The 26,106-nt window shown below is 35.6% G+C and overlaps 3 protein-coding genes across 13 annotated transcripts in view; 2 read left to right on the top strand and 1 right to left on the bottom strand.

Annotated features, from left to right (window-relative positions):
• COL12A1 (collagen type XII alpha 1 chain) overlaps positions 1-26,106 on the top strand; it is a 1,021,934-nt gene that overhangs the window by 237,764 nt on the left and 758,064 nt on the right. The window lies entirely within an intron of this gene.
• The window catches only part of LOC126952142 (cytochrome c oxidase subunit 7A2, mitochondrial), a 1,153,643-nt gene that overhangs the window by 530,027 nt on the left and 597,510 nt on the right, over positions 1-26,106 (top strand). The window lies entirely within an intron of this gene.
• MYO6 (myosin VI) overlaps positions 1-26,106 on the bottom strand; it is a 161,674-nt gene that overhangs the window by 50,345 nt on the left and 85,223 nt on the right. For all 10 annotated transcript variants that reach the window (XM_050786474.1, XM_050786483.1, XM_050786477.1 and 7 more), the window contains 7 exons: positions 23,208-23,263; positions 18,479-18,576; positions 17,785-17,949; positions 14,130-14,210; positions 10,563-10,743; positions 3,490-3,634; positions 1,537-1,694 (listed from right to left, as the gene is read on the bottom strand). In XM_050786474.1, the coding sequence (XP_050642431.1) occupies positions 1,537-1,694; positions 3,490-3,634; positions 10,563-10,743; positions 14,130-14,210; positions 17,785-17,949; positions 18,479-18,576; positions 23,208-23,263 (884 nt within the window). The remainder of the gene's footprint in view (positions 1-1,536; positions 1,695-3,489; positions 3,635-10,562; positions 10,744-14,129; positions 14,211-17,784; positions 17,950-18,478; positions 18,577-23,207; positions 23,264-26,106) is intronic.

Here is a 26,106-nt window from a genome sequence, read left to right as displayed (position 1 = left end):
TATATATTTGTTCTATACTTCTCAAATGTTCTCATTTCAAGACAAAACTTTATAGGCATTAAAAGTATTAAAAATACCCTGCTTCAGTTGACAAGGTGTTTCTCAAATGAGATAAATGCTGTATACTAAAAGATATAAAATGTAAGTCACTTGTAACTATTTATTTATTTATTTTTGAGACAGATTCCCTGTCACACAGGCTGGAGTGCAGTGGTACAATCTTGGCTCACTGCAACCTCCACCTCCCGGGTTCAGGTGATTCTCTTGCCTCAGCCTCCCGAGTAGCTGGAATCACAGACATGTGCCACCACACCCAGCTAATTTTTGTATTTTTAGTAGAGACAGGGTTTCACCATGTTACACAGGCTGGTCTTGAACTCCTGACCTCAAGTGATCTGCCGGCCTCAGCCTCCCAAAGTGCTGGGATTACAGGCATGAGCCACTGCACCCGGTCAACAATTCTTTAAAGCACAGATATTAAAGCAATCTGAATTAAGCACAAAAATGACTTAAAATACAAGTGCTTTTGAAGATTTTTTTCTGCATAATCTATAAAATTACTTATCAAAAATGCTGTGGATACGAATTCATTTCTAAAATTAAGAGATTATATTACATGATGTCTAAGATACATTAGGCTTTACAATTTTATAATCCTTTGTGTATCATGCTAAAACTGTTGTAAAAAAGGAAAAAATTAATAATAATAATAATTATTAATTCTCTACCTTTGAACCAAAGGTAGTTCAAAGGTAGAGAATTATAAAGTTTAAAATACATATTGCATCAAAAGCAACACTCCATCCCTCCCCAAATGTAAACACTCATACATTTCTTCGGCAAAAACCACAAAGAAGACACTACTCCTTCACAGCCAGAAACAATGCCCACATCGATAAAGCCCAATACAAAACCCATGAGATTTACACTTCAAGATTTTTATATTTTTGTCATTCAGAGCAAAGCAGCATTTATATGCTGGTGACTCATTTCATTTCTGGTTGAACAGCTCTACAGCTATTTAATTACTTATCTTGATATCTTGTTCATTTGATGGAAAATATAGCTACTTGCTGACAGCAACAGCAATGAATTTCTAAACATACTAATGAGGTTGTCCTGTAAGTTAGGTCAACCTATCCCCAGCTCTACAAATTAGTCAATGGTTTTAGCAACTCTATTTATCTTTTTTGTTATTTAATTAGTGAAAGTATTATCTTTATTAGTAGCACACAAGGATTTACCTTTATTCAGCTGTATTCCTTTTAGAGTACAGAGATATCCTTAACTATAGCAGTTTCAATCAATGTTTTAATCTTAGCATTAATATCATCAAAACTAATCCCCACGAGTCTTTCCTCTTCTCTTTAAAGTATCAGCTCCCTACCTAGGTCATATTACGAAATGTGAGTGTGGACATATAATTACACATACATCAAGTAAAATGAGTTACAAAGGAGAAAAGATTTAACAACAAATTCTAATGTGTGAAAAAATACGAAACGAATATATATTCACAAAAGAAACTCTACTTACCAAAACCAGCAATATCTAGGACTCCAATAAAATAAGATGATGTTTCAAAAGGAAAACACTGATTTACTCTGTTTACCACATGATCAAAAAGATGGCTATACACCGTCTTTGCCAGGGCATCACGAGCGTTGTTTGCTTGCTCCACTTTCAGAGGTACCCTATAAAAGAAAACTATACTAGTAAAAATTATTTATGAGTGTATACTGTGAAAATGATACCACAGTCAGAGTGCACCTAAACATACCCACAGGGAGAACAAAATAAATACCAAAGGTCGTGTGAGAATAGGACAAAATGGGGCTAAGTAGAAAACTGCTACAAGAGAACTAATGGAATTACCTAAAATTAGATCAAAAGTCTATTATCGGGTTAAAAAAAAAGTTAGGCTTAAAAAATCATTTTGACCTTAATTTATATCCTGAATTATTCATCCAAAATTATTCACAGGAATAATCTTCCTTTTGACTTTCCTTTAAAGCAAAGGAAATAGTGTTTAATTCAGGATAACTTTAAAGTTTGGTAACTTCTTTACACTGTTTAGGATAAAATGTTTACATCTTAAAATTTGAACTGTCCCATTCTACTATTTAATATAACTAACTATACGGTGTAACAGTATTAAATGTTGCAAGTACAGACACACAGCCATTGTCCTCAAGAAAACGATAGTCTGATGAAGAGACACTGCACAGAAGAGAATTTCCAAACACCATGCTAAATACTATCATAAAGATAAGCATGGGGTACCAAGAGAGCACCAAAAAAAAAAAAAAAGTCAAATTTGGAAGTAGAACTGTAAGTCATTCAGATCAACCTGACACTTGATACTTGAGCCTCTCTAAACAGTGATTTCTCACTTACGTTTTCTGCAATGGAACCCTTTCTTGAAGTGAGTTTCATGTGGACACGCTATATATAGAATACATAAAAAGAGCTGCTTTGGATTCTGGAATGGCATTGATTGAAAAGAAGAAACAACAACAAAAAACTGCTTTGGAACAAGGAGAAAATGGGAAAACGGAGGAAGCAACGCCTGAGAACCACCCACCCGCACATGTATGGGCTTTCCCTTGGGCCGCAGAGATATCTCTAAGGAACCAAGTAACTGTAGGCTGTAGGGTGCTGCTCTACAAACTTCTTCCAGAGTTTTTCTTTTCAAGAAGAACAATTTTGAATTTGCTTAGCAAAGAATCAGGCTAAGCATACCTTGCTAAAATTTTCAAAAGAGTAAGAGGTAGCCAATTTTCTGAGAGACTAAAAGCTTTTACAAAAAATTTTTCCTGTTTAAATTTGTTGCAAATTTTTCTGAAATATGTCACTAGAGCTCACTGCCTGTCTTATTTAGTAAGAGATAAAGGGTCTTTTTCCCTTCACAAATGAAGATCCTGCAGTGCCTCAGAATGACAAGGCTGAATGTCAATGTTATTCTACATTACCAAAACCAAAAATATATAAAATACAGGACACGGAGACAAAAGTATACAAACATCCAGGTACAATCTAGAAGTTCTTGCTTACTGATTTTAAAAATCTTGGTTAAGCCCTTATTTTTTGTCATTTGTAATTTCTCCCAAATAAAGAATCCTAAACATAAGGAAAGTGTCATTTGCTAAGTATTTTGTTAAAGTGAAATCTGCTTAATACAAGTTTTAGTAAACATTATTAGTAAAATGATCTGTTGCCTAAAACTGTCACATATTGATTTATATCATCAGCTCGTATTTTCATAGTTGTAGAAAAGTAAATCTCTCTTACCTTATAAATTCCAAATATCAACAAGGAACAACTTTAAGAGCTATGTTAAACTCCATTTATTTATTTGATGGATCACTACACTGAGATGCACAGAATTTTGATCTATCAAGCTCAGGTTTTAAATGTAATGTAACTTATGTTTTTCCTTGACAAACCGCAAGGCAAAATTTTTGCTGCGCAATTAGTTAAGGAACTTACTTTATAACTGTTCCTTTGGTGCCCCCTGCTGTTGTTAGCATGACTCTTGTGGTCAAACTTACTCGAAGATCATCTTGGTCCAAACCCAGTAATTCAGCACAACATTCCAAAGACTGAGCAGATTTATTCTTCAGATTACAACCACCTAATGGAAATATATTTTAATTGAAATTAATAAGTGTTATATATAAACCAGATTTTCAAGACCCATTTCTTACAATTATACTTCACTTACAAAAAACCATATAATGGGCAAGGCTTATCTGTAACTCTTAAATCCACCTCACTTTTTCACCATCCTTGTCAAACACTCATACTGCTAAGATCAACAGACGACCTTCCCTTGGGGAAGTCCATGGTATAATCCTTTAAGCACATCAATATTAAAATGCCACTGTTTCATTTTTTATGACCCTATAAGCAAACTATACTAATGATAGATTATAATCCTTTTTAATATATTAACTCTTTAGAGAAATATAGTATCTCATCATTAAAATTCATATGACTCCAGTAAATTTCAAGGAGCAATTTTAGTGCAAACGCTGTAAGGCACGTGGATAGATCAATTTGGACGTATATATCTGTCTATGGATGTGTTTATGCATATGTAATAAGCATGTACTCATATTGCTTTGAAGTGGGTTGAAGGGAGTGAAGAGACAATTACTATTACCTGTACAGGTAGAGTATCCCTTATCTGAAATGCTTGGGACCAAAAATGTTTCAGATTTTAGATTTTTTCCAATTCTGGAATATCTGCATGATGAGCTCAATTCTAAACACAAAATTCATTTATGTTTCATATACACATTAATATACATGTATACCACTGTCCAGTTTCTCCAACAGCTTGACTTTCTGTGCCAGAGATCAATACATACAAACGCTTCCTCTTTTCCTTATTAATGTTACCCTTAGGGGTATCTGCAAGTCTTTTTGACATTTTCAGTATCTTTACACTGCAGAGCAGAAAATAGCAAAAAAAAAAAAAAAAAAGGGGGGGCGGGCAATGCAGTTAGGTCTTGACCCATGTGGGCATTTTGAGAAATCTGCCATTGGCACATCCAGCCTGCACATGTGCCATTTTATTTTTTGTGTGCTTGTGCAGGGGCATGTGAGGAAAGGATATATTGCAGCAGAAGGCAGCCAGGCAGGTCATTTTTGCCTTAGTACATCATATCTATAGATTTCTATTTATAAGGGCTGTTTTAAAAAATACTATAAAGAAAGACAGTGCTTTAGTCTTAGGGCTGATCAGGCTCTACAACTACTAGCTATGTGACCTTGAATAAGTTACTTATTCTCTTTGTGCTCAGTTTCCTCATCCATAAAACTGGGATAATTACTTTACCTACCTTATATGGTTGTTATTTAGATTAATAAGGTTATGTACGTGAAGTGCTTGGAATAGTGTCTGGTACACAGAAAGTACTAGATAAAGATTAACTATTCTGTGTATTTATTTATTTGCATTATAATAAAAGTAACATTTTCCAAATATTTTCAGATTAATATTAATAAATGATATATTCTAAGACTACCTAACTTAAAAACTACAAAGAATGTGTGAAAATCATGAGAATTTTATGACAAATTCATAAGTTACTTAACATACCAATCTCAGAATATGTATGAGAAAAAAATGTGAAAAATGAGACCTTATAAGAAGATGTTGTTGGGACAATTCATTGAGGAAAGAACAGCTTCTTTAATAAAGGTACTGGAACAATTGGATGTCCACATGCAAAAGAATGAAGCTGGACCCCTTCCTCACACCATACACAAAATTAACTCAAAATGGAATCAAAGACTTAAATATAAGAGTTAAAGCTATTCAACTGTTACAAAAAAACATAGGTATGAATCTTCATTTCTTTGCTATAATACCAAAATCACAAGCAATAAAAGAAAAAACAGATAAATTAGGCTTCACTGAAATAAAAATTTGAGTTTCAAAGAACACTACCAAATGAGTAAAGATAACAAACAGAATGGGAGAAAAGATTTGCAAATTATATATCTGATAAAGGACTTGTACCTAGAATATATTTTTAAAACTCTTACAACTTGGTAATAAAAAGACAACCCAATTAATAAATGGGCAAAGAAACTCAACAGGCACTTCTCCAAAAAAGATATACAAATGGTCAGTAAGCACACAGAAAGATGCTCAGCATTTTGAGCCATCAGGAAAATGCAAATAAAAACCACAAAGAGATAACACTTCACACCCACTATGATTGCTATAAGCATACACATAGTACTGGTGAGGATATGGAGAAAATGAAACCCTCATACACTTTTGAGGGGAATAGCTCTGTAAAGTGGAAAAGCTACTTTGAAAAAGTCTGACAGTTCCTCAAAAGGTCAGAGTTTACCATGATGTGATTCAGCAATTCCACTCCAAGGTATTTACTCAAGGGAAATGAAAACACATCCCAACACAAATTTGTCCACAAATGTTCTCGGCAGCATTTTTCATAATAGCCAAAAAACGGAAACAACCCGAATGTCTAGAAACTGACAAATGGATAAACAAAACGTAGTATATCCATACAATGAAATATTATTCAGCAATAAAAATAAAATGAAGTACTGCTAAATGCTATAACATGGATTAACCTTGAAAACACTATGCTAAGTGAAAGAAGCCAATCACAAAAGACCACATGTTATATAATTCCATTGATATGAAATGTCCAGAATAAATTTATAGACAGGAAGTAGATTAGTGGCTGAGAGAAGTGGGCAGTGAGGAGTGACTGTTAATGGGTATGGGGTTTCTTTGTGGGGTGATGAAATGTTCTAAATCTATGGTGGTGGTTGCGCAACTCTGAAAATACTAAAAACCACTGAAATGTACACTTCAATTGAGTGAACTGTATGGTATATTAATTAGATCTCAATAAAGCTCCTACCAAAAAAGAAAAAGAAAAAAGAGAAGATACTTTGAGAATATTTTGAATGTTTCATTCTATGAAAATGTGCTTATTACCCATGTGTAGGTTCTATACATATACATATTGCCTAAAATTATATAGCTCTCAAAAAACCAACCATCAAATAATTCATTTAAATATTTCTTCTTTTTTACTATATTGCAAAGTTTCTTACATAACTCCAAAAATTATGTAAGACTAAGAAAAAAAAAACCAGGATTTTTAATAAGTCTTAAAAGGCAAAATACTATCATGCAAAGTTTTCATATCATTTGTTTCCAAAAAAGAACTTCTTCAAACATTTTAAAAGTTTGTTGTTATAATAACATTTTATTTGTTATGTGGAATTTTAAAAACACAGGCAGTCCCAATAAGTGTTTTCTGCATTTTCATCATGCAAAAACTTCTTTATGACAGTTAAAAGTCCTGTAAGTACTTACTGGAGAATAATCTTTCCAGTAGAATAATTATAAAAATACCAAATTTTTTTGGAGACAGGATCTCACTCTCCCAGGCTGGAGTGCAGTGGTGCAATCATGGCTCACTGCAGCCTCGACCTCCTGGGCTCAATCATTCCACCTCAGCCTTCCAAGTAGCTGGGACTACAGGCATGCACCACCATGCCACCTAATTTATTTTGTGCGTGCGTGTGTGTGCGTGTCTGTCTCTGTGTGTGTGTTTTGGGGTTTTTTTGTTTTTGTTTTTTTGTTTTTTGTTTTGTTTTGTTTTATGGGGTCTCACTATGTCACCCAGACTGGTCTTAAAATTTCTGAGCTCAAGTAATTCTTCTGCCTCAGCCTCCCAAAATGCTGGGATAACAGGCATGAACCACCATGCCCTGCCAAAACTAAGTCTTTTTCAAATTGCTAAGACATGCCAAATTAAGCTCCCTAGGGAAAAAAGAAATCACTTCTAATTAGAAAGAAACCATTTGGACCTATAGGAAGAGTCACAGGAAGGATGAAGACAAATATAAAATCTTAGCTTTTAAAATAATTAATTTAATCATGTATTAATCTTATTAATTCCCTGCCTCTTTTCAATCTTCCTTGATTTCTGTTCACTTTCCCTTCAACAGAAGGAAGTTAGAGAAGAAAAATAAGAGATAATGCAAAGAGCATTACCTTTTGGGCATTTCCTACTCTTCAACTAACTTGATCATGCAACACTTACAATACTCTATACAACTGCATCTTCTACCACAGGGTAATAATAAGAGGTGTGAAGATGCCATTTATCACTTCTAATAACATTTCTAAAGTGTGTATTAATTATTGTAAAGATTTTTTTTGTGTGTTAGAATCTCCCACATGTGCTCCTTTGGTATAACAATGCTAGAGAGCAAATGAAATGTATGCTAACATTCATTATATTTTCAAAACAAATCTTCCAATCATTCAAAAAACAATTAAAAATTTTAATGCACATTAAGAACATACCTAATTTTACTTGAATTTTTTTTCATTTTCAATTGGGAGCAATCTGTATTTTAATTGTACTTACTCATTTAAAGCACTTATAATGATTACTATGTGCCAGACACAAGTATTCAAATCATTTTACAAATATTTAACTCAGGTATTCCTCTTTATAGCATGAGGTAGGGACTATTATCTTCAGTTTACAGTGAGGAAACTGAGACATGAAAAGGCTAAGTTCCCTGCCTAAGGTCACACAGATAGTGGTAAAGCATCTGGATCAGGAGCACATGCTCCCATCCACTATGTTATGTTGCATCTCACATTATTGATTTCACAGCATTACGGAACATTAAATCAGAAAATCATTAAGACATCTATTTTAGTCTGTTCATTCATAGATCACAAATTTCAGTGGCCTGGGAGAAAGAAGGGACAATTATCACAAGCCTCTGAGTTAGTCAGACATGAGCAGAACCAGCTCTCACATCTACAACTTCATCAACAACCACATGCATCACTTCAACACAGGTTCCACTTTTGTAAAACGGAGATGATATCCCCTACCTCATTATATTTATGATATACAGATTACAATTATGATGTTTATGATGACATACAGAGTAAGAAGGGACCTGCATATAACACTTTTTTTAATCTTCTTTTTTTTCCTGTCTTCTTGTGCTCTTTCCCTGTATGCACACTATTGCTAGTGAGAGGAGGCGCCAGCTGGGCTTCCTGGGTGGAGTCGGGGCTCAGAAAGCTGTGAAACTCACTCATTTCCTGCATCAGGACTTACTTTGGTCCTGGATGAATAATATTAAAGATATGTGCTTAAAATATTCCTAACACCAGGATTTGTACATGTGTTTTCTTCCCCAAGAAAGCTATAAACAGCAAAAATTTTGCCGTAAGCTTCCCTATGTCCTCTCTCCTTCTCTCCCTTTCGCCTCCCCTGAAACTAAAAGAAATATTAAATGCCCATTTTTCTGTGACCAGCCGGCCTTATCTATGCTCCTAATTCCAATTCCTTGTAAACACACTTCGTAAAGTCCCATAAAATCCTGTCTCCTTTGCCATGCTGCGGCAAGGTCATAAAGTAAATAAAACCTAATTCTGGTTTTCCTCAAAATCTAAAACATATCACAAAATAATTTACTGCCTTTGTTTCTCGCTCTGGTAACATTTTCCCGCTGCACGTATTTCCCGCCTTAAAGAGTTTAAAAGGCAACTGCATAATTTAACTCTGGCTACCCACTCGGGACCCCTTCCACGCTGTGAAAGCTTTGTACTGTCACTCTGCTCAATAAAATCTACAGCTTTTTTTTTCTCTTGGTCCCTGTCTCCATCACTCACCGCGGGCAGCTGCCACACCAATTCTTTGGCGTGGCTAAGGCAAGAACCTTTAACGTTACACTAGCTACTGATTGTACTTTAAAAGTCCTTCTCATGGTTTATTCAATTTTGCAACTGAAGAAACCAAGGCTCAGAGAGCCTCTGGGATCTAACACCAAAGCCCATTATTGACTACTACATTAAATGGTGCTGTAGGTTTTCCTTAACTCATCCTTGGTATAAGATCCTACAATAATGTCTTAACATAGGGGTTGACAATCTTTTTCTCTAAAGGGCCAGACAGTAAATAGTTTAGGCTTTGCAGGACATACAGCCTCTGTTGCAACTACTCACCTCTGACACTAGCACAAAAGCTGGTATAGACCACACATAAATGAGTGGGTGTGGCATTGTTCCAATAAAATTTTACTTACAAAAAACAGGCAGTGGGCCAAATTTGGGCCATGGTTCATAGTTTGACATTCCCCGTATTCATAGATCAAATTTCCAATTATGTAAAGTCCTACTGTTTATGTACAGACTGAAACACTAGAGTTGAAAAGTTGCTTTTCTTTTCAATGTGCGTAATTAAAATTTTCATTTATCATTAATAAAGTACATGGGCTTTTATATATTAAATTGCCCTAGTTAATTTATCCAATGATCCTGAACATTTTCAAAAATGCCTTAATAGCTGGCCAGGCATGGTGGCTCATGCTTGTAATCCCAGCACTTTGGGAGGCTGAGGTGGGCGGATCACGAGGTCAGGAGATTGAGACCATCCTGGCTAACACAGTGAAACTCCATCTCTACTAAAAACACAAAAAACTAGCCGGGCATGGTGGCAGGCACCTGTAGTTCCAGCTACTTGGGAGGCTGAGGCAGAAGAATGGTGTGAACCCGGGAGGCAGAGCTTGCAGTGAGCCCAGATAGCGCCACTGCACTCCAGCCTGGGTGACAGAGTGAGACTCTGCCTCAAAAAAAAAAAAAAATGCCTTAATAGATGATAGAGAATTAATCTCCTCACCTATTAGAAAAGTGCAATATAACTGGAAATTTTAAAAAGTGAATATAACTGGAAAATTTAACTAAAAATTACCCTAAATTTATCAGGATAAAATAATCAGTTGTTTATCCTTCAAAAATGAAAAGTTTATTCCTAAGCAGTATCACTGATTTGTTCACTGACTTGTTGATCAGAATTACAGATAATGAAACAGTCTTCATTTGGGAGATTCAACATGTAACCCAGTATATTTTAGATATTTCTTAAGCATTTTTTAAACAGCTGCACATAAACAGATTCAATTTTCATATTACAAATAAATAACAGAAATTCTATTTAATTTTTTTCCTCTTAAAAAAATAAAAAACAAACCTGAAGTGCTGCCAGCTTCCTCAAAATCAATATTTCCAAGGTGCAGGACACCAGCTACTACCCGGAAGAGATCAAGCTTTTCTTCATCATCCAAACCAATTTTTTTCATAGCTGTGCACATTCTAATAAAATCACCATGGTCATCTAATAGAGGATCTTTCATAGAACCTGCCTTAAGGTACTACAAAACAAGAAGACACCAATTAACTGATTGTTACATTATTTAAGTACTCTAAAACTACTACACCAGGTCAATTAATGCACTATATAACATGCAAAAATAAATTCTGTCAATGGGAAAATCTTCACTATTCTAACATTCAAAAACTAAATGACCAGGAAAGGTATACACAGGATCTCTCTGTTCTATTTCTCTATTTGCTACGTGTGAATCTACACTTACCAGCAAAAATTGCAATTAAAATAATGGAATTAGATGTTTTTTCAATTAAATTACAATTTTCACTCTAAAGTCTTATAATCCAAGGATATTAGAAAAAGATAAAAAATTCAGTGGAAAAGGAGGGAATATCAATACTTGTATCAACATTACATATTTTTAAAAAATTAGGTAATGATAAATATATTCATTTAATTATTCCACAATGTATACATGTATCAAACATTACACTGTACTCCAATGTACAGTATAAATATACACTATTCTTGTCAATGAAAAAAAAGAAAAACTAAGTTAAAAAGTGCAATAAAAAATTTAAATGTGACAATTAGTATGACACTTCTTTAGATTAACTGCCACCAACTGCACCAATATTAAGTAGTAGTAAATAGTGAGCAGGCTGATACAATTTTCATACCTTAGAATTCCTTTTTAAAGTTTTTTATATGCATATATATATATATATATGGTAAAGTATATTAGTAAGCACTATGCTTACTCTAATAATTTACACAATGACTTAAAACATTTCAGAAAAAATGAGAAGAAAATTTGTTTTCTCTCCTAAAAGAACTTGCATCTAATGTACTCATTTGTTAGACTCTATACCAACTCAGAAGAAAAAAAGAAGAAGAAAGTCAGGTCTGCAGAAACTAGAAGGAGAAACATAAAAGTTACTGGACACGAAAAGACTGTACTAGAAATTTTCCAGAACTTGAGAATACATAATTTAACATTAAGTAACAGGATCACGATTAACTGGTCATTAAAGATGCCTCCCGGAGACGGATTTTTTTTCCTCCCAGTAAACAAATGATTCTCAGCTCAAGCTGAAATTGTCTTTCCACAAAATTATTTAAAATGTTCAATTATGAATGTTCAACATTTCTGGAAAATATCTAAGACAATAAAATTCAATTTATTCTTAAAAGAAGCAAAGGAAACAATCACATGCAGCCAAAACTGTTCAGCAGAAAACACACACCATGCAGAATTTTTAGTCTTGCAGTAGTAGAATTGCTTCATTTAAAAACTGTTTCTAATCAAAAGTTAATGAACATATTTGCTGTATGGCAGACTAAAAATACTGCATTTTTCTAAAAATTACACACAACCTAAAGACATTCAGATGGAACTGGGCAAAGGGTTTAATTAGTCAAAATGATCACCTCATCCTCCTGATAAAGAAGACATAAAAAGTAATTTAAACATATTAATCCATTATTTAACTATACACATAAACACACACTCACTCAATGCGAATAAGATTTCTGACAGAGTATACTGACTCTAGAATAAAAGGGTAATTTTCTTCTTTGGAGAGTACATGCTACTCTTTGGAGAGTAAACTTCAGTTTTCTTTTCTCTCTACTCCATTTTTTTCCATGGCAAATGATCAAATTTCTATCTTCCCCCGACCCTTCAGAACTGCTGCAATGTCCCACTAGGAAAGGTCTCCATTATCTTAGTGAAAAGAATATAACTACTATATTTTGATATCTCAGAAAAACATAGTCTTATCAAGACTAAGAAAGACACCATAATAAATATTAATGTTGCTTCTTAAAGTACCAACCATGGCTATAACAAAGTTTATAGTTTGTAATTCAGATTCTGTATCTATAATGATATATAAAATATCAAATTAAACAAAAATTAACTGTAGGGTTGTCTGCTTAGAATTTTAAATAAAGGAATATTTTATTTGCTTTCTATCCTTTTATATAATTATACTAAAAACATAAATCATCTCATCCATTTTAAGAGGAGTCAAAAATATCGGTCTTACAAATGTAGAAGCATTAAAAACTGACTATTATAAAAACTTGTTCGCTTACTCAATTTAAATTTTTAACAAAATTAATAAAAGTAACATTAACAAGTATCTATCATTAATCCTTAATATTTCATAATTTAAGTTCCTTGAGTACATGCAACTTAGTACCACTTACTAAACACTGCATATTAAAATTTAGAAGGGTTGTAAATTTCTAGATTAAGAAAATGTTTTATAAATAATTAATGGTATAATTATATCTAATTATTCTTAGAAATATAATTTACTGAAACCAATTATAAATTTTTCATATTACATAAATATGATGTTTTAAACAGAACTATAATAATATATAAGCTTTTTTTTTTGGAGACAGAGTCTCATTCTGTTGCCCAGGCTGGAGTACAGTGGCGCGATCTCCGCTTACTACAGCCTCCGTCTCCTGGGTTCAAGAGATTCTCCTGCCTCAGCCTCCCGAGTAGCTGGGATTACAGACACATGCCAACACACTTGGCTAATTCTTGTAATTTTTTAGTAGAGACAGGGTCTCATCATGTTGGCCAACCTGGTCTCGAACTCCTGAACTCAAATGATCCACCTGCCTCAGCCTCCCAAAGTGCTGGGATTACAGGCGCGAGCCACTCCACCTGACCAGGTTTTTTTTGTTTTTAATTCTGTTGCCCAGGCTGGAGTACAATGGCATGATCACGGCTCACTGCAGCTTCCACCTCCAGCGTTCAAGCCTCCACCTCCAGCCTCCACCTCCACCTTCAGCCTCCCAAATAGCTAGAACTACAGGCATACATGACCTCACCCAGCGAATTTTTTTTTATTTTTTGTAAAGATGGGGTTTCACTATGTTTCCCAGGCTGGTCTCAAACTCCTGGCTTCAAATGATCCTCCCGCCTTGGCCTCCCAAAGTGCTGGGATTACAGGTGTGAGCCACCACACCCAGCCTATAACATTTCTTCCCAAGAATGCTTAATCTATTTACTGTCTACATCAAGGCTCACTTCAGTCTTGAAATAGACAATAAATTATAAAAGACATATTCTTAAGCTCAAGTGGTAACATACGAGTAAGTTTCAAAAATGCTAGAAGAGACTGATTCTTACGCAATTTAATACCTTCATGCTTGAAAACAGAATGAGAGGAGAGCAGTGCAGTGATGCCCAACCAGAAAGAACAGAACCTGTTGCTTCACTAGATACCAACAAGAGGTATAAAGTATTACACTGTGAAAGAGACTTAGATGAATATTTAGTTTTTTAAAATATAAGCCTAAAAGTCAGAACTCCTACTTGGGCTCCAAAATAAAAATTATAACACATCTTTCAGTATGTTTTTTTTTTTTTACATTAAAGATTTTAAGAAAAATGGTCTACTATACCTCAGGACTTTTGCGGTTCTGTAAAATCTGTTTGTCTGTTTCTTTGTTAGCAAAGTATCTAGTGCAGCCTCGGTTTAAATACTATGAAAAAACAAATTAAATATAATTAACATATATGATCCACAGGGAAATAATACAGGAGAAAACACAACTTATAAAATAGTGCCAACCATGATGAATTTCTGAACACAACCTGAGTACTGTTTAATCTCACCATTAAAATCAATACTTCTATATTTTATAAACATTTTCTTCCTAATAATAAAACCAGGCATATTAAAAATCCTAATCTCTGAAAGGAGATTAAATAAAATGATTAAAATAAAGATCAATGACATAAAGGTTTTCTACTTTTAAAGGGCAACAATTTTATATCTTTTCAGTATCAAAAATCTAAATACAGTGCATAAAATCATGCAAATCAACTTCCTACTAAATATGTAGAACCTCAAGTAAGGACCCATACTGTAGTTTAATTTTTCAAGCAATATTTTAAATTCTGAAAAGTTAAGAAAGATAAATACTACCCTTGATTTTCTTAATTTTTTATTTTTAGAGTCAGTTTTTTAAAACATGCTTTTCACATTTATTGAAAACTAACAATGACTGTACATAAATTACAGTACTTGCTTTATGGATCAAATAATTTAAGGTTTTCTTATTTCAATGACTTTGCTTACCAAAGGCTTTCAAAAGCTAAATGCTTCCAAAATATAAAACAAGAGGAGTAGTTCAAAAAAAGAACATATATCGGTATCAACAAGAATCTACTGCTCACATTTATTGGTCTTGCAACTGAAGTCTTAAAAACTGTTTCTAATAAAAAGTGAATGGACATATTTGCTATATGGCAGACTAAAAATACTGCATTTTTTGGAAAATTACACAAGCCTAAAGACATTTAGATGGAATTGGGCAAATCTGATCAGGAAGGATGTACACAGAGAACAGGATGGACAAGTTTTTTAAACATCTCAGCTTGTAAACATCTCTTAAATCAGGTGACTATGATTTTATTGCACCATGGCATGAATTCCCAGATTAAATACACCACATCACACATACACCAAAAAAAATTTATAATAAATTTGAATGATACGGGGATAAATTTAATATTTTAGACAATCAATGCATCTATTGTTCCTTCTCCATTATAATTAAATGCTAAAATACAGTAAAAACAAGACAACTATATACATTTTTTTTTCATTCTACCCTAGAATATTTGTGAATAAAAATAAAAGAGAAAGGAGGACAGACAATGTTGGTAAGCATTTTCAACGGACTGTTTCAAATAAGAGCTCTTTTACTTAGCAGAATAATAGCTTAAACACATAGAGCCAAAACAAATATGTTCTTTGCTACCAAGCATTTTGTCTCCTCACTCCAATTGTTTTGTCAAATACTTTGTTTCTGGACAGTGGGGCCTAATATTACAACCTTGGATAGAAATGTGTCCTTTTAGTTTTTCTGTAACTAGAACACTACCCCTGCCATCTATTCTTATTCTATCCACCCTTTCTTCACATTCAAGGATCTATCCATGATTACAGCAAATGGCTCCATAAAACATGTGCAGAAATATTTGAAATGTCTAAATAATGCGAACATTTCTAAACCTTTTACTTTTTAAAGTATATGTGTGATTAATACAAGTGTTTTCAGACAGGTATACATCTACAATTCTTTACATACTAATTTTGATAGAGGAGTGACCAAAAACATTCAACAATTTTGGAAGTGTTCAACCTATTGCATGTCTCCCCTTTGTTTTTAAAACCTGATCTCTCAATTATAACCAGAGGGCTAAACTACAGAAAAACCTGATGAAATCACTAACACACTTTTAAGTCACTTTAAGGCAGAATTATTTGGGGGAAGTGGATATAGTAGTGTGTGTGTGCCGGCATACAAGAGGAATATTCAAGATGGCAGATGTATGCAACGCTGTTCCCCTACTTTCCCTCTTACCATCACAAGAACTCTCCTGTAAGAAAGGAAATCAGGCCTCCTGGTTCACACTGCAGAATCAGGAAACCCTCTGACCAGAAAAATTTCAATAGCTGCCCTTTCAGGATGCCTGCCATTGTACCAGGAAAGGCTGTATATTCTGAAACCCAAAAATACTATGTTCCCAAGCCTCCAAGCAGGAAGAAAAGCTAGATTAAGGCCAGAATAGTCACATCACTTTATTGTCAAATAAGTATTGACAAAACCGTATCATCATTATTACATTTTATGTAGTTCCTAGTAATTTATTCCTTTTTTAAAAACCATAGTAAAAAGAAATGCTTTCTTTACTTTCATGAAAATAATGTGGGCAACTAACTTCAAATTCCAATTAATTTGGAGAGTTCTAGAAAAGACTGGACATTTTAGAAGTATATAGATACATTTATAAAGCGTTTTAAGACAACAGACTTTTAAAATTTGCAAATACACATTAAAAGAAATTGAAGTAAAAGAAAAGCTGTCTGCAAACACACACACACACACACACACACACACACACACAACCACAGAGCAATAATTATGTGTGTTATGATTCTCAAATAGAGGGTTTCTGACCAAAAAAGACTATCGGAATCAGCTGGAGAACTCTATACAAATGACATTCCTTACTCACATTCCATTCCTTTGTATAAACAACATTCCCATACTCCATACAAGGACACTGTTTCCTAACTGAGAATCTGAAAATTGTGTTAACCATCCCCAGTCACCGCTCCTAGAAACTCTACTCCCTTGGCTTGTAATGCTCAGGGATGGGGTGTGTGTGTGTGTGTGTGTGTGTGTGTGTGTGTGTGTGTGTGTGTGTGTGTGTATGCGTGTGCATGTGTGTGCACTCTTCCCACCACATTCTAAGTTGCTCAGGAGCAGGGACTGGGTATTATTTATCTTTTTAATCCTGGCCCAATGCCTGGCACCCAATGGGTAAGCAATAAATATTTGTTGTTGAAGTGAATTAAGAAATACAATCATCTGTCCTTTATTAATATTAATTCAGTGTTCAAACATTTTTACAGATAAGTCAAAGGTAACTTTAAAGCTAGTATTACAGAGCTATTATAAATTTCTAATTGAGTTTAAATTGATAATAGGGTTTAACATCTATCCTTTTATCTATTCCATTATGTGCCTCCTCATATAGTAATATATTATAAACTCAGCAGTACACCTTAATCGAGATCTTCTCAGTAGAGTGGTCATTCTAACATGTTATACTTGATCCAATGTAAGTTACATACACACAACAAGTAGATTTCAAAATCCACTAAAATAAGTTTTAGGCTTGATGGCAATTCTGTTTTCAAAAATCGTAGAAAAATTTTTTTTTTTTTGGGACAGGGTCTCACTCTGTTGCCGAGGCTGGCGTGCAGTGGCACAATCATGGCTCACTGCAGTCTCAACCTCCTGGGCTCAGGTGATCCTCCCACCTCAGCCTCCGAGTAGCTGGAACTACAGGTGATTGCCACCAGGCCAAGCTAATTTTTTGTTTTTTTTTTTTTTTGAGACAGGGTCTCGCTACATTGCCCAGGCTGCTCTCGAACTCCTGGGCTCAAGCAATCCATCTGCCTCAGCCTCCCAAAGTGTTGGGATTACAGGAATGAGCCACTGCACCCGGCTATATGAAATTTCTTTTCTTCTGACCTACCCGAAAATTATCTGGTGAGCTCAAATGAAGTTTTTCTCTAATATCTTCAGAAGCACCAGCACACAACCTATAAAAGATATGATAATTTCTTTCCTCTTTGCCTTGAACACAGATTCTAGATTTCTCTAGGAGATAATGTGAAACAAATCCTCCAACAACTGAGTTCTAAAAAACAAAACACAGAGAAAATATGTTTTTGCATTTAAAGTCTTAAAAGTATTATTTGCCAATGTTAAATTATTTACCTTTTCTAATACATATTTGTCTATCAAAGAAGTTATAATATTCATCAAATAAAGGGGAAAAAACAACTAAATGTAAGCATAGAGTATTTATAATGGTCATCCTTCATTTTAAACATCCTCATTTAAGTCTCTACCCAAATCCTGCTAAGTTTTGAGCCAATGAAGAATCACAATTGATCCTGCACTGTACTTCAACACAGGTGCTAGAATATCTTACATGACTAGCTATACAGTAATACTCAATGCTGAAGTCAAAATCAGTATCTGGGCTTTAAATTGTGAAAGGAGCTTTTAGATGGTTGTAGTGTACACGTATATTCCTGCAACCATCTAAAGTAACAATAAAACTTAAAGGGATTTACCATTAAGTGCAAGTACAGCACCAACTGATCCTTGCATTTTTACGAACACTCCCCAAAAATATCATTCCAAAGCTTACTCTCACTTACCTTTTCATTGAAATGTATTTCTACAAATTTCCCAAATCGACTGCTATTATTGTTGCGAACAGTCTTTGCATTTCCAAAGGCTTCTAGGAGTGGGTTAGCTATTAAGAAACAAAAAAAAAATCAATCAAAAAATTAGCATGATGGAACAAAACAAAATATGCATAGTATATCTCCATTTGTTAATGTATATGTCTAGAAAAAAATGTACTAAAAAATATTAACATGCATCAGGCGCAGTGGCTCACGCCTGTAATCCCAGCACTTTGGGAGGCCGAGGCAGGTGGATCACAAGGTCAGGAGTTCGAGACCAGCCTGGCCAAGAGGATGAAACCCCACCTCTACTAAAAAATACAAAAATTAGCCAGGAGTGGTGGTGCATGCCTGTAATCCCAGTTACTTGGAAGACTGAGGCAGGAAAATTGCTTGAACCTGGGAGGCGGAGGTTGTGGTGAGCCGAGGTCACACCATTATACTACAGCCTGGGCGACAAGAGCAAGACTCCATCTCAAAAAAAATAAATAAATAAATAACATGAAGGAATTCACATGTAATGCCAAATTCCACAAATATTTATTGACTACCCACTATGCTCAGGCACTATTCAAGTCCAGGAGATGTGAAAATTTCTCAAAAATATAAAAAGAAAATGTAAATGTTATAGGACTAAATTTTTAAGCTACTATGTTACAAAATGTATAATTCGACTTTAAAATTTTTTCCCTAAGAATTTTACTGTTTTATCAAGTATATTAGGCCCACAAGAGTAATTTGATAAAACAGTAAACCTCTTGAGAGAAAATACAGACAAGGGTTGTATTACTTGACTTACTTTTCTAAAACATCTAAAACATTTTACATATTAATAGTCTCCATATTTAACATTTTTACATGTATATCCAGTGAAATTTAACATATTAAGAGTTTACAGAATTACCTAAGAAAGATTCTCAGAATAAAAGGTTTTAAAATCCTAATGAACAAATATAACATTTTCACTGTTATTTTATAATCACCTATCCACATATCATGACTGGATAAGAGTTACGACAGTCTACTCTTATACTCACCTAAGTCTCAATCATACACATACCAAATTAGTGTTAATCTTACACACATATTCTCCTTCAACAAACTTAAAGTGCTTCATAATGTTTAGTGTTAAAACTTTTTTTATGAAGCATGTTCTTCCTATAATAAACATGAAGCCAGCCAGGCGCAGTGGCTCATGCCTATAATCCCAGCACTTTGGCAGGCCAAGGCAGGCGGATTTCGAGGTCAGGAGATCGACACCATCCTGGCTAACATGGTGAAAACCTCATCTCTACTAAAAATATAAAAAAGTAGCCGGGCGTGGTGGCGGGCGCCTGTAGTCCCAGATACTTAGGAGGCTGAGGCAGGAGAATGGCGTGAACCCGGGAGGCGGAGGTTGCAGTGAGCTGAGATGGTGCCACTGCACGCAAGCCTGGGTGACAGAGTGAGACTCCATCTCAAAAAATAAATAAATAAAATAAAAAATAAACATGAAGCCATATTTCTCATGAAGACTTTTCAGGTCAATTTCTCCTATTCTATCCACAGCAGAATGCTTAACTAGTCTCTAAACTCTTTTAAAGATCATTCCCCAGCCATTTCACGTGCCAAAATAAGAAAGAAAACATTAAAACTAAAAGAAATATTAGCATATATCTCTCATGTTTCAGATGCGACAAAAAAACTGAAGCCAACATGGCCAGCCGGGGCGCAGTAGCTCACACCTGTAATCCTAGCACTTTGGGAGGCCGAGGTGGGCGGATCATGAGGTCAGGAGTTTGAGACCAGCCTAACCAACATGGTGAAACCTCGTCGCTAATAAAAATACAAAAATTAGCCGGGTGTGGTGGCGGGCGCCTGTAGTCCTAGCTACTCAGGAGACTGAGGCAGGAGAATCACTTGAACCCGGGAGATGGAGGTTGAGGTGAGCCAAGATCATGCCACTGCACTCCAGCCTGGGTGAAAGAGTGAGACTCCATCTCAGAAAAAAAAAAAAAAAAAAATGGTCAACTCACTCTTCAAAGGCCACATAACTGTCTGTTGACAAAAAGAGGACTCAATTACAGGTCTCCCCAACTCCCTTATTGGTAATCTACTAGTTTTTGCTGAAGAATTTAATACAAGTAAAATATCCCAAAATAGGATAAGAACCTCTCCAACAGAAAATCATATTAATGCTACTAATAATATACTCATTCCAAAACCAGCAACCAAACTTCTATTAAGGATGGCATCAAAAGACTCTATGCCCTTCTAGTTACATTTACTATTATCCATTAAGAGGCTACAGAGCTGGGCACACTGGTTTACGCCTGTAATCCCAGCACTTTGGGAGGCTGAGACAAGTGGATCACCTGAGGTCAGGAGTTCAAGACCAGCCTGGCTAACATGGTGAAACCCCAACTCTATTAAAAAATACAAAAATCAGCCAGGCATGGTGGCACACACCTATAATCCCAGCTACTCAGGAGGCTGAAGCAGGGGTATCACTTGAACTCGGGAGACAGAGGTTGCAGTGAGCCAAGATCACACCACTGTACTCTAGTCTGGGTGACAAAGTGACTCAGTCTCAAAAAAAAAAAAAAAAAAAAAAAAAAAAAAAGCTATAGAAGCATTTGGAATAACACACTTTGCAACTTATCTCCACTATAACACACTACATACTGTACAGCACATTACTGTGGAAGAAACTGGGCTTATATCCAATTGTCAAGTGAGTGTGCTCCTCAAGTGAGCAAATCACAATACTAATTAGTCTTTTACTGAGGTAGCCCATAATTTGTTCTTTTTTATTAATTTGTTCAGTTTTTAAGAATGACTCCCTCGCTAAAGTAAGGCACTTTACTGTGAATAAAACATTACTTACGAGATAAGTACATATTTGGGTATGTCACAACACCACATAAAAACTATAAATGAAACTAGAAAATTCTTTATATTAAAAAAAACTTTATTGATGCTCAACTTTAAAAATGTTTATTAGAGTTGTATTTAGATTGATCGACATGCAGATTTTACATCATTGTGAAAAATGCACATATCATTTGCTATGATCTAGCAAAATGCATGAACATACAAGGCCCCATTAAGTTTTTGTTCAACTAACATTTTTCTTTAAAATGTCAAGAGCATGTGTGTTGCACTCGTAGAGTCCCAACTACTTATGAGGCTGAGGCAAGAGCACTGCTTGAGCCCAGGAGTTTGAGACCAGCCTCGGCAACGTAGTGAGATGCTGTCTCTACTTTAAAAACAAAAAAGGCCAAGAGAGTGTAAAATATGCATTTACTATGGCATGTAGTTAAGATGTCTAGGTTTATACCCGAATTTCACAACTGATGAGCTATATGAGCTTCAGCATATTTAAATATTATCATCTTTAAAGTAGGGATAAAAGAGTTTCTAATTCATTCTGTGAAGATTTAAATTAGATAACAGATTTTTAAACAAATAGGATAATGCCTAATACATCCCATATATGTTATTATCACATCATCATTATTAAAAAATGCTTACTGAGTACATAGTGGGGGAAAGTAAGGCAGGGAGAAGGAGAAAGAGTGTTCAGAGAAGCCTGTTTAAGACAGTTCAAAGAACTACAAGGAGCCCAATGTGATTAAAGCATAAGGAGTTAGAAGAAACATGACTCTAGGTGAGATCAGAAGAGGCAGGAGCCAGACCACACAGAGCACTGTGGGTGATGTTACACATCTGGCACATGATGTTAAGAGCAATATGAAGCCATCAGATGATTTAAAGCAAAAGAAATTGTTCTGGCCAGGTGCGGTGGCTCACCCCTATAATCCCAGCACTCTGGGAGGCTGAGGCAGGCGGATCACCTGAAGTCAAGAGTTCAAGACCAGTCTGGCCAACATGGTGAAACCCCGTCTCTACTAAAAATACGAAAATTAGCCAGGCGTGGTGGTGGGCGCCTATAAGCCCAGCTACTCGGGAGGCTGAGGCAGGAGAATCGCCTGAACCCAGGAGGCAGAGGTTGTAGTGAGCCGGGATCAAGCCACTGCACTCCAGCCTGGGTGACAGGTGAGACTCCGCCTCAAAAAAAAAAAAAAAAAAAAAAAAGGAAAGAAATTATTCCAACTTCCATACAGAGACTGGATTAAGGAGAAGTAAGAATCTAATTGAAGAGACCAAGCAGGAGTCTATGATGCAGGAGGGCATCATGCAGGAGATTCAACATAATGGTAGTCTAGGCCAGTAGTCTCCAAACTGAGCTACAAGAAGAAGATTTTCTAAGGAGGTATACAAGCATGGATAGCTTAAGGAAATCAATTTACACACTACTGCCTTTGTTAAAAAATGACTTCCCTAAAAAAGCACCTAATGCCAAATAACCCTTCTTCCTCTTCCCTTTACACAAAACAGCTCCACAAAACAAACAGGAAGCTAAAGACATTCCTGTATTTCTTTCATTCATTCAGCAGATATTTATGCTCTGTATCAGTTACCATTCTAGGGGTTTGCAATATGAAACAAAAATCCCTGCCTTCTTAGTGTTTTCATGAGGTGGGCATGGGGGCAGAAACAATTGATACTAGGTAAATAACAAGATGATATATGAGCAATGATTTGTAGGAGATAAGAGTGTCTTTTGCATCTCTGAGAGAAGAACATTCCAGACCACTGAAAGAAGTCTTGTAACTTAATTTCAGTACATGCATAACAACAGAAAAATTAGCAATACCTTCAACAATTCTGTCATCAATATCTTGACCTGTTCCATAGGATTCAGTCAGGTATCTGTTTAAAATATAGGATAAAAAATGTTGATGACAATAATATGGTATACAATTATTTATAATTTTATTATTTAGTACATACAAAACTGAAACCTAGATCATCACTATAACAAATGTGTACTTAAATGCAACTATTCTGCGACAGCTTTTTAAATGTATTTAAAATTCTATGTGGGGCCAGGTGCAGTGGCTCATGCCTACAATCCCAGCATTTTGGGAGGTCAAGGCAGGTGGATCACCTGAGTTCAGGAGTTCGAGACCAGCCTGGCCAACATGGTGAAACCCCTTCTCTACTAAAATACAAAAATTAGCCAGTCATGGTGGCACATGCTTGTCATCCCAGCTACTCGAGAGGCTGGGGCAGGAGAATCGCTTGAACCTGGGAGGCAGAGGTTGTGGTGAGCTGAGACTGCACCACTGCACTCCAGCCTGGGTGACAGAGTGAGACTCCGTCTCAAAAAAAAAAAAAAAATTCTATTTGGTGGTACTATGCTCGTTACCTCAATGATGAGATCATTCACAACCCAAACATCTATGTCACAAAATATATTCATAACAAACCTGCACATGTATGGCATGAATCTAAATGCTGAAATTATAAAAATGAAAAATAAATTCTATTTGTATTGCATTTAACATCTAACCTATTACATTTAACATCTAATCTAAAACATTATTTTTAAAATTGTTTTGGGAATGTTCTGATTTTATCCAACTATTTGATTTTAAATATATCATATTCATCAACTACAGGAGATTTCAAAGCCTTTTGTGAGAGCCTATTAATTCAATCTTCGGCTACGGAAAACAAGGCAATCTGCCTCCGAACAACTGGGAAGTTATCACTCTTCATATTGTTTCACTGAAATATGAAACACAGACAAATAACTATTTGCCTGGTACATTCCAAAACAAAAAGCAATCCTTAATTTAAAATATAAGTTCATATTATAAGTTTATAATTCCTTAACTTTTTGTTCATTTTCATATATTAACCATAGACTCATATAGACTATTACATACAGGAAAGAAAGAAAAAGAAATTGAAACACTTAGAATCCAAGAATACTGGGAAGCATTCATTTAACCAGAATTTTGTGTGTGTGTGTGTGTGTGTGTGTGTGTGTGTGTGTGTGTATAAAATAGCTGTTAAACTCTTCAGTTGATTTTATATAGATAACTCTGAACAGCTTACATATTTACAAAATGAATAGCAAAAGTTTCTAGTACCACTATGCAGCAATCAACTAAGAAATGTAATTCTGTGGGAGTAACACTGGTGAGTATGCTGCTCCTAGCAGTAGTTCAACCACTAGATCTAACCTCATGGGTATGTAAATTAAAAGAACTATACTACAATGAGTGTTACGATTCCTTCCACTTTTAAAATGCTATAATTCTAAACAAAGTGTAAGGCCAGGCATGGTGGCTCATGCCTGTAGTCCCAGCACTTTAGGAGGTCAAAGTGGGAGGGTCACTTGAGTGCAGGAGTTGGAGACCAGCCTGGACAACATAGCCTAACCTTGTCTCTACAAAAAAACAATTAGCCAGGCATGGTGGCACATGCCTGTGGTCCCAGTTACTTGGGAGGCTGAGGTAGGAGGATCATTTGGCTTGGAGGAGATCGAGGCTGCAGTGAGCTATGATCACACCACTGCCCTACAGCCTAGGTGACAGGGCAACACAGCAAGACCCTGTTTTCAAAAAACAAACCAAACCAAACAAACAAACAAACAAAAAAACACAATGCAGAGAGTTTAAGTTAACGGCAGCAAAGGGAACACGTTCAGAGGCAGGCTATAGGGAAACAGAAATAAGGAGGCCAATTATCATAAGCTTAAGGTAAAAAATGGTCTTTTTTTTTTTTCCCCCCCCGAGACGGAGTCTCACTCTGTCTCCCAGGCTGGAGTGCAGTGGCCCGATCTCGGCTCACTACAACCTCCACCTCCCGGGTTCAAGCGATTCTCTTGCCTCAGCCTCCTGAGTAGCTGGGACTAGAGGCGTCCACCACCACCCCTGGCTAATTTTTGTATTTTTAGTAGAGACAGGGTTTCACCATATTGGCCAGGCTGGTCTCGAACTCCTGACATTGCGATCCGCCCACCTCGGCCTCCCAAAGTGCTGGGATTACAGGTGTGAGCCACCACGCCCAGCCAAAAAATGGTCTTAACCATGCTAACAACAGAAATATAGACAGAATGTAAATGTTAGATTCTTAAGGAACATTTCTAGATCACCCTTTGTCTAACCAGTACTGGTCTCCTCCAAGATCCTCATGTGAAAAACATGTCAGAGCAGGCTTTCAGTCATCTATAGACTAGCTCCCATATAAGGTGTCTGTATCTTAAAAGGGGTAGAGCTCACCATTCCAAACTATGTCATGAAGTATGCAAAGGTATTAAAAGTCAACCAGTTCAAATTCTCAAAGAAATATTTACACAGCCATGTTCATAACAGCACTATTCACAATAGCCAAGAGGTGGAAGTCACCTAAATATCCATTGACAAATGCATGGATAAACAAATGTACCATATATCTACAATAAAATATTATTCGGCCTTCAAAAGGAAGGATGGGATACAAAATACTGAAAAATAAAAATAAAAGGAAAGAAATTCTGACATATACTACAACATGGATGAATGTTAAGTTGAGCTAAATAAAATAGGCCAGTCACAGAAAGACAAATACTGTGTAATTTCACTTACATGAGAGATAGCTATAGTAGTTAAATTCACAGAAAAACTGGAAAGTAGAATGGTGGTTACTAGGTGAGTGGATAAATGGAGTTGTTGAATCGGTCAAGTTTTAATTTTCCAAGATGAAAGTTCTGGAGGTTGTAC

The sequence above is a fragment of the Macaca thibetana genome, chromosome 4 (genome assembly GCF_024542745.1).
Source record: "Macaca thibetana thibetana isolate TM-01 chromosome 4, ASM2454274v1, whole genome shotgun sequence".
Lineage (NCBI taxonomy): Eukaryota > Metazoa > Chordata > Mammalia > Primates > Cercopithecidae > Macaca > Macaca thibetana.
This window is presented reverse-complemented; position numbering and strand designations above follow the sequence as displayed.